Source organism: Salvelinus fontinalis, chromosome 24, assembly GCF_029448725.1.
Source record: "Salvelinus fontinalis isolate EN_2023a chromosome 24, ASM2944872v1, whole genome shotgun sequence".
Lineage (NCBI taxonomy): Eukaryota > Metazoa > Chordata > Actinopteri > Salmoniformes > Salmonidae > Salvelinus > Salvelinus fontinalis.
This window is the reverse complement of record NC_074688.1, coordinates 22513462-22526815: the sequence shown is the minus strand read 5'-3', so window position 1 is coordinate 22526815 and position 13354 is coordinate 22513462. Positions and strand designations below refer to the sequence as shown.

The 13354-nt window shown below is 43.4% G+C and overlaps 1 protein-coding gene across 3 annotated transcripts in view; it reads right to left on the bottom strand.

The window, feature by feature from the left end:
- Positions 1-13354, bottom strand: part of esamb (endothelial cell adhesion molecule b) — a 94246-nt gene that overhangs the window by 3884 nt on the left and 77008 nt on the right. For all 3 annotated transcript variants that reach the window (XM_055880194.1, XM_055880196.1, XM_055880197.1), the window contains exons 4-6: positions 12885-13040; positions 270-392; positions 44-173 (exon numbers count right to left, since the gene is read on the bottom strand). In XM_055880194.1, coding sequence (XP_055736169.1) covers positions 44-173; positions 270-392; positions 12885-13040 — 409 coding nt within the window. The remainder of the gene's footprint in view (positions 1-43; positions 174-269; positions 393-12884; positions 13041-13354) is intronic.

The following is a 13354-nucleotide window of genomic DNA, read 5'->3' as shown; positions in this document are numbered from 1 at the left end:
CTGATTTTCTGATAACACACACAAACACAGAAAAAAATCTCACTTGATATCATTGGCTATCTCCTCCTCTTCGTGGTCTCTCCTCCTCAGCATGAAGATGAGGAAGAGTATGATGGCTACCAGTCCCATGATGGACCCCAGAGTAGCAGCAGCAATCGCTCCAGAATTAGAGGCTGTGGAAGAGGACACACAGAGATGCTTCAAACAGGAAACATTAGCAGTCTGTATGTACTAATATGAGAATGTGTGTGTTACTTTGCTACACGTACAGGTGAAGACCTCCAGGTTGATAGAGCAAGTGTCAGAACCAGCAGTGTTGCTAGCTCGGCACACATATTTCCCTGACATGCTCTTAGTGAGGTTACTCAGCCTGAGGGTACCTTGCCTCTCATCTGAAAGAGAAAGACAGTGTTACACAACACACTCTTGCCTCTACAGTACATGAATATGTTGATGATGTACAGTGCACAGAACGTTATACACATTTCAAACACATTCTCAATCTACAGTAATGTAGACAGTTACACTAGGTAACACAAGGGTAGCTACAATATGTATACAAACATAATTAGACCACACACTCTACCAAGTACAATACTCTCTTGGTTCCGAAGCTATAAGTATTGAGGGGTTTCCTGGTCCTAGGGAGTGACATCCCACTGGGCACAGACGTCAATTCCACATTGGATCAACGTAATTTCACTGAAATGACATGGAAACAATGTTGAGTCAACCAGTATGTGCCCAGTGGGATGGGCTGTTCTTTATACCAGTACAGATCCTCTTTGATGATATCACTCTTTTCTGTTCCGGGGATAAATAATGTGGTTATATGGAGAGACCTCAATAGCAAATGGTTAAATACCAGACAAAGAATCTCCACAATGATGAATCAGAAGAACCTGTGGCTTTTCACAGCTGGACTCAGTTTACATAATCCTAGTTGCTTTGGTCCACTTGTCATAGCTGGCATGGGGATGCTCTATTGTAAATATGTAACACTGGGGATACTAGAGAATAATAAACATATGTGGGGCAGGTCTTATCAAGCAAATCCTCTCAAAATCCGATTGGAAATGTCACAAGAGAATATTTTCATCAGATGTGTTTCCAAATCAAATCAAATTGTATTTGCCACATGCGTCATAAAAAACAGGTGAAGACTAACAGTGAAATGCTTACTTACGGGCCCTTTCCAACAATGCAGAGAGAAAAATAGAAAAATAATAGAAAGATAATAACACAAGGAATAAATACACAACGATAATTACAGCGCCTTACATAAGTATTCATCCCCCTTGGCTTTTTTCCTATTTTGTTGCATTGCAACCTGTAATTTAAATAGATTTTTATTTGGACTTCATGTAATGGACATACACAAAATAGTCCAAATTGGTGAAGTGAAAAAAATAACTTGTTTAAAAAAAATTAGAAACAATAAGCTACGGAAAAGTGGTGGGTGAATATGTATTCACCCCTTTGCTATGAAGCCCCTAAATAAGATCTGGTGCAACCAATACCTTCAGAAATCACATGTTTATTTATATAAAGTTCACCTGTGTGCAATCTAAGTGTCACATGATCTCAGTATATATACACCGGTTCTGAAATGCCCCAGAGTCTGCAACACCACTAAGCAAGGGGCACCACCAAGCAAGCGGCACCATGAAGACTAAGGAGCTCTCCAAACAGTTCAGGGACAAAGTTGTGGAGAAGTACAGATCAGGGTTGGGTTATAAACAAATATCAGAAACTTTGACCATCCCACGGAGCACAATTAAATCCATTATTAAAAAATGGAAAGAATATGGCACCACAACAAACCTGCCAAGAGAGGGCCGCCCACCAAAACTCACAGACCAGGCAAGGAGTGCATTATTCAGAGAGGCAACAAAGAGACCAAAGATAACACTGAAGGAGCTGCAAAGCTCCACAGCGGAGATTGGAGTATCTGTCCATAGGACCACTTTAAGCCATACAATCTATAGAGATGGGCTTTACGGAAGAGTGGCCAGAAAAAAGCCATTGCTTAAAGAAAAAAATCGCCAAAAGGCAAAAGGCATGTGGGAGACTCCCCAAACATATAGAAGAATGTACTTTTTCTACTGTATTATTGACTGTATGTTTGTTTTACTCCATGTGTAACTCTGTGTTGTTGTATGTGGCGAACTGCTTTGCTTTATATTGGCCAGGTCGCAATTGTAAATGAGAACTTGTTCTCAACTTGCCTACCTGGTTAAATAAAGGAGAGAAAAAAAAAAAAAAAAAAGATGAGACTAAAATTGAGCTTTTTGTCCATCAAGGAAAACGCTATGTCTGGTGCAAACCCAACACCTCTCATCACCCCAAGAACACCCAAGAATAGTTATGCACGCTCAAGTTGTCAGTTTTCTTGTCTTATTTCTTGTTTTGTTTTTTACAATAAATAATATTTTGCATTTTCAAAGTGGTAGGCATGTTGTGTAAATCAAATGATACAACCCCCCCCAAAATCTACATTAATTCCAGGTTGTAAGGCAAGAAAATAGGAAAAATGCCAAGGGGGTGAATACGTTCGCCAGCCACTTTATATACGTAATATGTAATTATTCGATTTATTGCCTACCTCATGCCTTTTGCACACATTATATATAGATTCTCTTTTTTTTCTACCATGTTATTGACTTGTTTATTGTTTACTCCATGTGTAACTCTGTGTTGTTGTCTGTTCACACTGCTATGCTTTATCTTGGCCAGGTCGCAGTTGCAAATGAGAACTTGTTCTCAACTAGCCTACCTGGTTAAATAAAGGTGAAATAAATCAAATAAAAAATAAAAAAAATACATGGGGTACCAGTACTGAGTCGATGTGCAGGGAGGGGTATGACGTAATTGAGGTAGATATGTACATATAGGTAGGGGTAAGGTTACTAGGCAACAGGATAGATAATAAGCAGTAGCAGCAGAATATGTGATGAGTCAAAAGAGTTAGTGCAAAGGGGGGTCAATGCTATTTGGTTAACTATTTAGCAGTCTTATGGCTTGGGGGTTGAAGCTGTTCAGTGTCCTGTTGGTTCCAGACTTGGTGCATCGGTACCACTTGCTGTGCGGTAGCAGAGAGAACAGTCTATGACTTGAGAAGCTGGAGCCTCCACCCATATATACCAATATAAAGAATCAAGAGGGAAAACAAATGGATATATCTTCATCATATGTCCTGATGCATATCATAAATGGTGTATCAAAGCAACCCAGTAACTCAACCAGCGCCGCTCAAGTAGAGAAGCTAAAGTTCACAATAGGATATCAGTACCTTTACTTCCGGAGTTCCAAATTATGCAGCAGCAGCTGAAAAGATGAGCTCCTACAAATATTGAAATTTAAATGTTTTTTTTTAGAGTAAAGTACATCGAAAAAAATCAAAAGAAAACTGCAAACTGAATAGGAGACCAAACAAGCAGCAAACAAAGAAGAAAGGCTTTTGAAAAAGTAACAATTTTTTCATAAAATTATACCGTTTTCTTAGCTAGCTAAGTTGTTTACCTGTTGCTAGGCAGTTGCTAGGGACATTCCTGGAAGAAGCTAGCTAGCTAACAAGGAGTGTCTAGTTGGCAGAAGAGAAGAAGGGACAAAGAAGGGACAAAGTGGGACAAAATAAGGACAGAAGAAAAGGGAAAGGGGGGAAAGGGGACATTAAGGTGAAGCAGTCCTCTAAAGACACAAAAGACAATAATACAAGAAACAACACTTCTATTGCCTCTCCCTCTACGATACACACTTCCGGGTTGGAGTGAGTAGTTGCATTCCGCTTTGCTCCACAGGTAGTATTACATTTCATTTCATTACAGTACAACAGTTTGATTTGTTTGATCTTAGCTGGCTACATAGCCGTCTTTGTATCCAAGATAATTGTGTAGTCTAGAGTAATTGTCGAGGTTACCTAGCCAGTTAGAGGTTACCTAGCCAGCTACACTTTCAAACAAAGTCAACAACGCAGCCACTGCTAGCTAGCCTATTTCACCAGCCAGCAGTACTATATCATTTTAGTCAATAAGATTTTTTGCAACGTAAGCTTAACTTTCTGAACATTCGAGACGTGTAGTCCACTTGTCATTCCAATCTCCTTTGCATTAGCGTAGCCTCTTCTGTAGCCTGTCAACTATGTGTCTGTCTATCCCTGTTCTCTCCTCTCTGCACAGACCATACAAACGCTTCACACCGCGTGGCCGCTGCTACTCTAACCTGGTGGTCCCAGCCCGCACGACCCACGTGGAGTTCCAGGTCTCAGGCAGCCTCTGGAACTGCCGATCTGCGGCCAACAAGACAGAGTTCATCTCAGCCTATGCTTCCCTCCAGTCCCTCGACTTCTTGGCACTGACGGAAACATGGATTACCACTGATAACACTGCTACTCCTACTGCTCTCTCCTCGTCTGCCCACGTGTTCTCGCACACCCCGAGAGCTTCTGGTCAGCGGGGTGGTGGCACTGGGATCCTCATCTCTCCCAAGTGGACATTCTCTCTTTCTCCCCTGACCCATCTGTCTATCGCCTCCTTTGAATTCCATGCTGTCACAGTTACCAGCCCTTTCAAGCTTAACATCCTTATCATTTATCGCCCTCCAGGTTCCCTTGGAGAGTTCATCAATGAGCTTGACGCCCTGATAAGTTCCTTTCCTGAGGATGGCTCACCTCTCACAGTTCTGGGTGACTTTAACCTCCCCACGTCTACCTTTGACTCATTCCTCTCTGCCTCCTTCTTTCCACTCCTCTCCTCTTTTGACCTCACCCTCTCACCTTCCCCCCCTACTCACAAGGCAGGCAATACGCTTGACCTCATCTTTACTAGATGCTGTTCTTCCACTAATCTCATTGCAACTCCCCTCCAAGTCTCCGACCACTACCTTGTATCCTTTTCCCTCTCGCTCTCATCCAACACTTCCCACACTGCCCCTACTCGGATGGTATCGCGCCGTCCCAACCTTCGCTCTCTCTCCCCCGCTACTCTCTCCTCTTCCATCCTATCATCTCTTCCCTCTGCTCAAACCTTCTCCAACCTATCTCCTGATTCTGCCTCCTCAACCCTCCTCTCCTCCCTTTCTGCATCCTTTGACTCTCTATGTCCCCTATCCTCCAGGCCGGCTCGGTCCTCCCCTCCTGCTCCGTGGCTTGACGACTCATTGCGAGCTCACAGAACAGGGCTCCGGGCAGCCGAGCGGAAATGGAGGAAAACTCGCCTCCCTGCGGACCTGGCATCCTTTCACTCCCTCCTCTCTACATTCTCCTCTTCTGTCTCTGCTGCTAAAGCCAATTTCTACCACTCTAAATTCCAAGCATCTGCCTCTAACCCTAGGAAGCTCTTTGCCACCTTCTCCTCCCTCCTGAATCCTCCTCCCCCTCCTCCCCCCTCCTCCCTCTCTGCTGATGACTTCGTCAACCATTTTGAAAAGAAGGTCGACGACATCCGATCCTCGTTTGCTAAGTCAAACGACACCGCTGGTTCTGCTCACACTGCCCTACCCTGTGCTTTGACCTCTTTCTCCCCTCTCTCTCCAGATGAAATCTCGCGTCTTGTGATGGCCGGCCGCCCAACAACCTGCCCGCTTGACCCTATCCCCTCCTCTCTTCTCCAGACCATTTCCGGAGACCTTCTCCCTTACCTCACCTCGCTCATCAACTCATCCTTGACCGCTGGCTACGTCCCTTCCGTCTTCAAGAGAGCGAGAGTTGCACCCCTTCTGAAAAAACCTACACTCGATCCCTCCGATGTCAACAACTACAGACCAGTATCCCTTCTTTCTTTTCTCTCCAAAACTCTTGAACGTGCCGTCCTTGGCCAGCTCTCCTGCTATCTCTCTCAGAATGACCTTCTTGATCCAAATCAGTCAGGTTTCAAGACTAGTCATTCAACTGAGACTGCTCTTCTCTGTGTCACGGAGGCGCTCCGCACTGCTAAAGCTAACTCTCTCTCCTCTGCTCTCATCCTTCTAGACCTATCGGCTGCCTTTGATACTGTGAACCATCAGATCCTCCTCTCCACCCTCTCCGAGCTGGGCATCTCCGGCGCGGCCCACGCTTGGATTGCGTCCTACCTGACAGGTCGCTCCTACCAGGTGGCGTGGCGAGAATCTGACTCCGCACCACGTGCTCTCACCACTGGTGTCCCCCAGGGCTCTGTTCTAGGCCCTCTCCTATTCTCGCTATACACCAAGTCACTTGGCTCTGTCATATCCTCACATGGTCTCTCCTATCATTGCTATGCAGACGACACACAATTAATCTTCTCCTTTCCCCCCTCTGATAACCAGGTGGTGAATCGCATCTCTGCATGTCTGGCAGACATATCAGTGTGGATGACGGATCACCACCTCAAGCTGAACCTCGGCAAGACGGAGCTGCTCTTCCTCCCGGGGAAGGACTGCCCGTTCCATGATCTCGCCATCACGGTTGACAACTCCATTGTGTCCTCCTCCCAGAGTGCTAAGAACCTTGGCGTGATCCTGGACAACACCCTGTCGTTCTCAACTAACATCAAGGCGGTGACCCGTTCCTGTAGGTTCATGCTCTACAACATTCGCAGAGTACGACCCTGCCTCACGCAGGAAGCGGCGCAGGTCCTAATCCAGGCACTTGTCATCTCCTGTCTGGATTACTGCAACTCGCTGTTGGCTGGGCTCCCTGCCTGTGCCATTAAACCCCTACAACTCATCCAGAACGCCGCAGCCCGTCTGGTGTTCAACTTTCCCAAGTTCTCTCACGTCACCCCGCTCCTCCGCTCTCTCCACTGGCTTCCAGTTGAAGCTCGCATCCGCTACAAGACCATGGTGCTTGCCTACGGAGCTGTGAGGGGAACGGCACCTCCGTACCTTCAGGCTCTGATCAGGCCCTACACCCAAACAAGGGCACTGCGTTCATCCACCTCTGGCCTGCTCGCCTCCCTACCTCTGAGGAAGTACAGTTCCCGCTCAGCCCAGTCAAAACTGTTCGCTGCTCTGGCACCCCAATGGTGGAACAAACTCCCTCACGACGCCAGGTCAGCGGAGTCAATCACCACCTTCCGGAGACACCTGAAACCCCACCTCTTTAAGGAATACCTAGGATAGGATAAAGTAATCCTTCTAACCCCCCCCCCCCCCCCTTAAAAGAGTTAGATGCACTATTGTAAAGTGGTTGTTCCACTGGATATCATAAGATGAATGCACCAATTTGTAAGTCGCTCTGGATAAGAGCGTCTGCTAAATGACTTAAATGTAAATGTAAATGTTTACTAATAACCAGACTAGAAAATCCTATAAATAAACTATTGCATACAATGTCCTCTGTCCTAAATTGTCATTGTGACAAACAGCTGTTTGTCCCTTTCCCAAAGTATAGGAGTGAACTGCTGGCTGGGATTCTTGTTTGCTAAACTCAGCATGCACCATCTGCTGTTCTCTCTGGGAGGGTGGGGGAAAATCATTACGCACGCAAAGCACACAGACTACACAACGCAACGGTGCTACTACTTCAAACTGCCTTCATTTTGCTGGACCCCGGGAAGAGTAGCTGCTGCCAACCCTTACCCATTTATCCATAATAAACAATACAAATACATACTTTCATTTCAGAGTAAACAAAGCCTCTTGGGGAGATATCATTTGCGTCAATGAGGATTCAACACAACTATACTAAGTACATGGCCTGACAGTGATTTCTGTGCCAGATGGACGTGCCTGTAGGTGTGTTCAATAGGCACCTGCCATTAGTAACTCTGACGAGAGGAACCAGACGGAATTGCTACAGATTAACGACAGATCAGCTCATTCTTAAACTTGGCAGATTCTCAAAATGTCACTGCAATCAAGATCCAAAGACAGACCTGTACGTGATCTGATATCACCAATCTCTATATACCAAGAATGTATTGTACTGATAAAAAATACACTGAAATCAAAATAGGAAATAACTACAGTAATACTGACTACAGTACTAACTACAGTAGCAAGTGACTATCACCAACATTTCTACAGGCAAGATCTAAGAACACTGACAGTATTTGTGCCAACTGTTAATTGTGCACCTTCATGTTTCATACACATTCAGAATGTTAAGACACAATCTTAGTCTACGTACAAGACAAAAAGGAAACACTTATTCTGGATTCAATCCAAACTCAATGATCTCAGCAAATGCAGCAGAGTACACCTTGCAATCATAGTTTGATTGAATCATTGAAAGTATATCATTCGATGCAAGGGACCAATGACAGCCATTGTGGGAAAATTGAGGCTTTCACTTTATCTATGGCCTTAATATGTAGCCTACCTTTACCTTCACTACTTGACTTTATTGTTGCCTTTACAGTCATTTACCATTTATTTTATATTAGCATATTAATTACTGTGGATTTTCATACTTTTACATTGTATTATTTGAGCATGTTATGAACAGGTTAACCTACAGTTCGGTGGTTGCTATGTTCTAAAGTAGTTTCATTTTCAGGCCATGGCCAGATGGCTAAGGACCAAAGGGTGGTATCAGTTGATCCATACCAAAGGAAAAATGTTCTATCACGCAAGCCTAACCAGCCTGGTCAAAGACATGTAATCTCAGATCGACTGAGCTCATAAGGGCAATGCAGATGTATACAAGGCAAAGTCATTGGTGAGGATTAACACAGACATGCTTTTGGATGAATAACATATTACATTCTTCTAAAGGTTCAACTTTACAGCTGTGTCTGTCCAGTGGGGGGCAGTTTTTTTTTTTTTTACATGGGGATGGGGGGTTGGGGTGACACCAGCAAAATTATAGAGAGCAATAGTAATGGCATCTTTTCGTAGGCACAAACTCAGTTATGGCTCATTGGCCAAAGCCTATGGGGGGGATGAATGTTTTCTTTTTGAAGGTTTTTGGATAAACGCCGAAAATAAGGTTTGTGGTAAACAAAGGCTTAGGATATCTTATACGGTTTGTTCTATGAGATAATCTTTGTCAGCTAACGCCACATTTGTGAATGTTGTAATCAAAACACAAACTTAAAGGCTTCATAATTTCTAAAAAGTCATGTTAACTGACTGATATTATCTCATAGATCAAAACGTATAAGCCTGTGTTAACCTCAGACCTTATTTTCACCAATTATCCCAAAACTCCATTCTTTCCCAATTAATTTCCCCTATAGGAATGGCTGGACAAACCAGAGGTAACGCACTTCTGTTTTTTAGGACTACAAGCTGGCGAGCTCTAATATTAAATAGGCTGTGGGGCTCTACAGGCTTCTGCATACTAGAGGGGTTATGGTGGGTTGGGGGTGTATTTGTGAAACCCTTACCCATGAACCCTAGAACAAGCAAGGGCGAGGGGCAGGCTCTCCATTCTGTGGTCATGCAGGAGAGAAGAGTAACAGAGACAGTGACTGAGAGAAGAAGGGCTGGTACAGAGAGAGCGATTAAGTAGGAAGAGAGACATCAACCCCTAGCCCTTACAAGGGAGTTGATAGTTGCAAAAGTTTGCAAGAAAAGAGTGATGAGACAGAGGTAGGAGAGAAGGAGAGACTGGGAACACAATATAAACCCAGCATCTTAGATTGAAGCAAGAGACACATGCTGATTGATTGAGGGAAGCTCGCTATTTTAACAAACCAAAATAGCTCACACGGTGTGTCAGAAATATTGTTGCCATTTTCACGGCGGAACACAATACCTGGAGGTGACGTAAAAGGGATGGCTTGTGGCAAGGGCTTGACTACTCCATAGCTAATTTTAACATGCTCTATGGTATAAAATGTGGTGGCTTCAAGGCATGCACAGACTTTGACATTGTGTGTTGTCATTAATTCCAATTCAGTGGAAGGGCATGAATGTTCGTCCTAGTCTATTGTGATTTGTAGAGTATAGTTTTTTCAAAACCAACAGTGACCTAATAGGCCCTAATAGTAATAACAGAAATGTATCTAGTTTATTTGCTAAATGTTAGAAATGTATGCAGTCTACATTATAAGTAAGTAATTGGGTTCACTATGGAATTATCTTACACAGCACTTTCGTAAGCGGAAAAGGCCTTATATAGGCTACAGTAGGGTAAATTGCATTGCATCATGTGCGAGCCATGCATGGATATGTCAATTGTTCTATAAGCATGATTACATTTGCAGTTACATTGATATAGCATTACGAAAGAGAATATTTTATATGAGCTTGGTTTTAAATCAAATGAAATTAAACAAGCAGACTATTTGCTTCAATGCTTCTAGGTAGAATCGGGTCACATGGTGTCATAAATCACATCTCTTGTTCCATCGGCATACAGGCAATTTAGGCTACACAATGTGCCACCACTGACAAAGTTATTACCATAAAACAACAAAGTTGCCAAATTTGTCGAAAAGAATTAGCCTACTGCTGGACCAAAACGATCAAAATTAACACTTGCGTTTGATAATACCAACCCCTTACGATTAGTCGAAAGTAGTGCCCTTTAGAATGGCAGTAGAGCACAGGGGTGGAGGCTCAATGTCACAGAGAGCATATGCCAGGTCAAAGAGAAAAATACAGAGGATCAGAGTGTTTTCAACTCCTAGAGATTATGCAGATTTGTCTGTGTGTGTTTGGCGGTGCATTCAATTCCATAGTCCTGGATATTGTGTCAATCAGGCAGTGAAACAGATAGTGTATTAGATGGGTGATCTATAGAAGAAGCGAGGAGATCAGAGGAGGAGCTATTCCAATACTTGGGTCAATCAGTGTAAGCCTCATTATTGCTCAGAAACAGCTGGTGCTTTCACAATAATTGTTTCCACTGTATTTCTACAACTCTTCACAAAATAATACAATATAACAGGCATATGTGCAATATCGTATCAGATATAAACCTAAATTTTATATTTTTCTCCCTCTGCAAGTCTGACATGAGCATGTAGTGTGTATGTGGTGACGTTTCCCAGTCTATAAAGAGGATTAAGTGACGCATGTTATGGCATTTCAAAGAAAATAAACTCACCGGGGAGAAAAAAAAGAGAATCCGCAATCCCACCGCCAGGCACCAACACACCACACATTAGTCCTCAACATTTAGCCTGACTCACAGAGTTGTTAACAAGCGAACCCCCTGGCAATACATGCCAGAGGAGAAGGTTAGGAGAGATAACACCATATGGGAGAATGCACCCTGAATGGGTTTTCTGAACACATCTACCAGTAAAAACATGGAAGATCAATATGCTACTATGGCTGTGTTTACACAGGCCGCACAATTCTGATTCTATTGGCAAAGGAGCTGATCTGATTGGTCAAAAGACCAATTAGTGGAAAAATATCAGTATTATAGGCTGCCTGTGTAAACGCTGTCAGATCAATCTGAATCTCTGAAACTATATATTTGTTATTCATTTGGAATTATCTCCATCTTATGTCAATGTTAATGGATATTTAGAAGCTAGGTATTACTTAAAGAGCGTATCAATTTATCTATTTTAGTTTTCATTTTGACAATCTTAGTGACAGGCAGGTCGGCAGTTAGCCTAGTGGTTAGAGCGTTGGGCCAGTAACGAAAGGTTGCTGGATCAAATCCCCGAGCTGACAAGGTAAAAATCTGTCGTTCTGCCCCTGAAGTTAACCCACTGTTCCCTCGGGCACCGAAGACGTGGATGTTGATTATGGCATCCCCCCGCACCTCTCTGATTCAGAGGGGTTGGGTTAAATGCAGAAGACACATTTCAGTTGAATGCATTCAGATGTACAACTGACTAGGTTTCCTTACTACAATAACCCATATGGAGCTGCTGTGAAGATGACAGTTTGCATTGGCTAAAATTATATTGCACCCATCCACAGTAGTGGCAGGTGTTTTCAGTGCTGGTTAGTTGTGGCTACTCTGCATCACATAGTTTAGTGCTATACATTGGTGAGTGATCCTTAGCTCATACAGTGTGTACAAAACATTAGGAACACCTGCTCTTTACATGACAGACTGACCAGGTGAAAACTATGATATAGACAATTGAGACATGGATTGGGTGAATGGGCAAGACAAAAGATTGAAGTGCCATTGAGCAGGATATGGTAGTAGGTGTCAGTCGCACCGGTTCGAGTGTGTCAAGATCTGCAACGTTGCTGGGTTTTTCATACTCAAAAGTTTCCAATGTGTAATGGTCCACCACCCAAAGCACATCCAGCCAACTTGACACAACTGTGGGAACCATTGGAGTAAACATGGGCCAGCATCCCTGTGAAATTCTTTAAACACCTTGTAGAGTCCATGCCCCAACAAATTGAGGCTGTTCTGAGAGCAAAAGGCAATGCAATTCAATATTAGAAAGGTGTTTTGTACACTCAATAAGAATCGAATCCATTCTGATGGGGACTACTTTGTCACGTTCCTGACCTGTTTTCTGTTAGTTTTGTATGTGTTAGTTGGTCAGGACGTGAGTTTGGGTGGGCAGTCTATGTTTTCTGTTTCTATGTTTGTATAAGGGTTGCCTGGTATGGCTCTCAATTAGAGGCAGGTGTTTGGCGTTTCCTCTAATTGAGAGTCATATTAAGGTAGGTTGTTTCACATTGTTTGTTGTGGGTGGTTGTCTCCTGTGTCTGTCGTTGCGCCACATGGGACTGTTTCGGTTTTGTTTGTTTGTTCGTTTTATGTAGGCAGTTTTCGTGTTCATGCGTTCTTTGTGTTTCATGTGAGTTCGTCATTCAGGTCTGTCTACATCGTTTATTTGTTTTGTAACTTCAAGTGTTCGTTCGTGTTTTCTGTTTTGTTTATTAAACATCATGTCGAAGTATCACGCTGCGTCTTGGTTCAATCCATGCTCCTCCTCTTCAGAGGAAGAGGAGAACCGTTACATACTTAGTATTATGATGAAACGTAACTGAGGCAGAGAGGTAATGGGATTGGCTAACATTATTGGTAAAGATAAGGGAGTACTCACTCTGCATGGGGGAAAAGAAGACCTCTGACATGGGGGCATTCTTGGTCCATTTGTAATGAGGGATGGGTTTGCCCGAACTGGATTTACAGCTCAGTGTCACATTGCCATTCAGCACAGATGACCCAGTCATCGTGCACACTGGAGGCGAGGGAGGGACTGAGAGCGAGAGAGAACAGATAGTTAGAAACAACAGAAGAGCTAAGAGAGAAACAAATGAAAGGATTTGGTCTACTACAATTGACCCCCTATTGACCTCCTGAAGTATTGTATTAATCCATTTCAATTGAACAGGGTACTGTATTTCTAAGAATGGTGGCCACACTGCACAAGGTAAAGGAAATTTGCCAACACTCTCTCTCCATCTGTTGAAGCTGTGGGAAAATATTATAGAGACAGCCCAGTGCATATCTACAAACTGTACAGTTTACACTTTTGTGTTTCCATCTGAGGCCTGGCCCAAAAAACTTTTT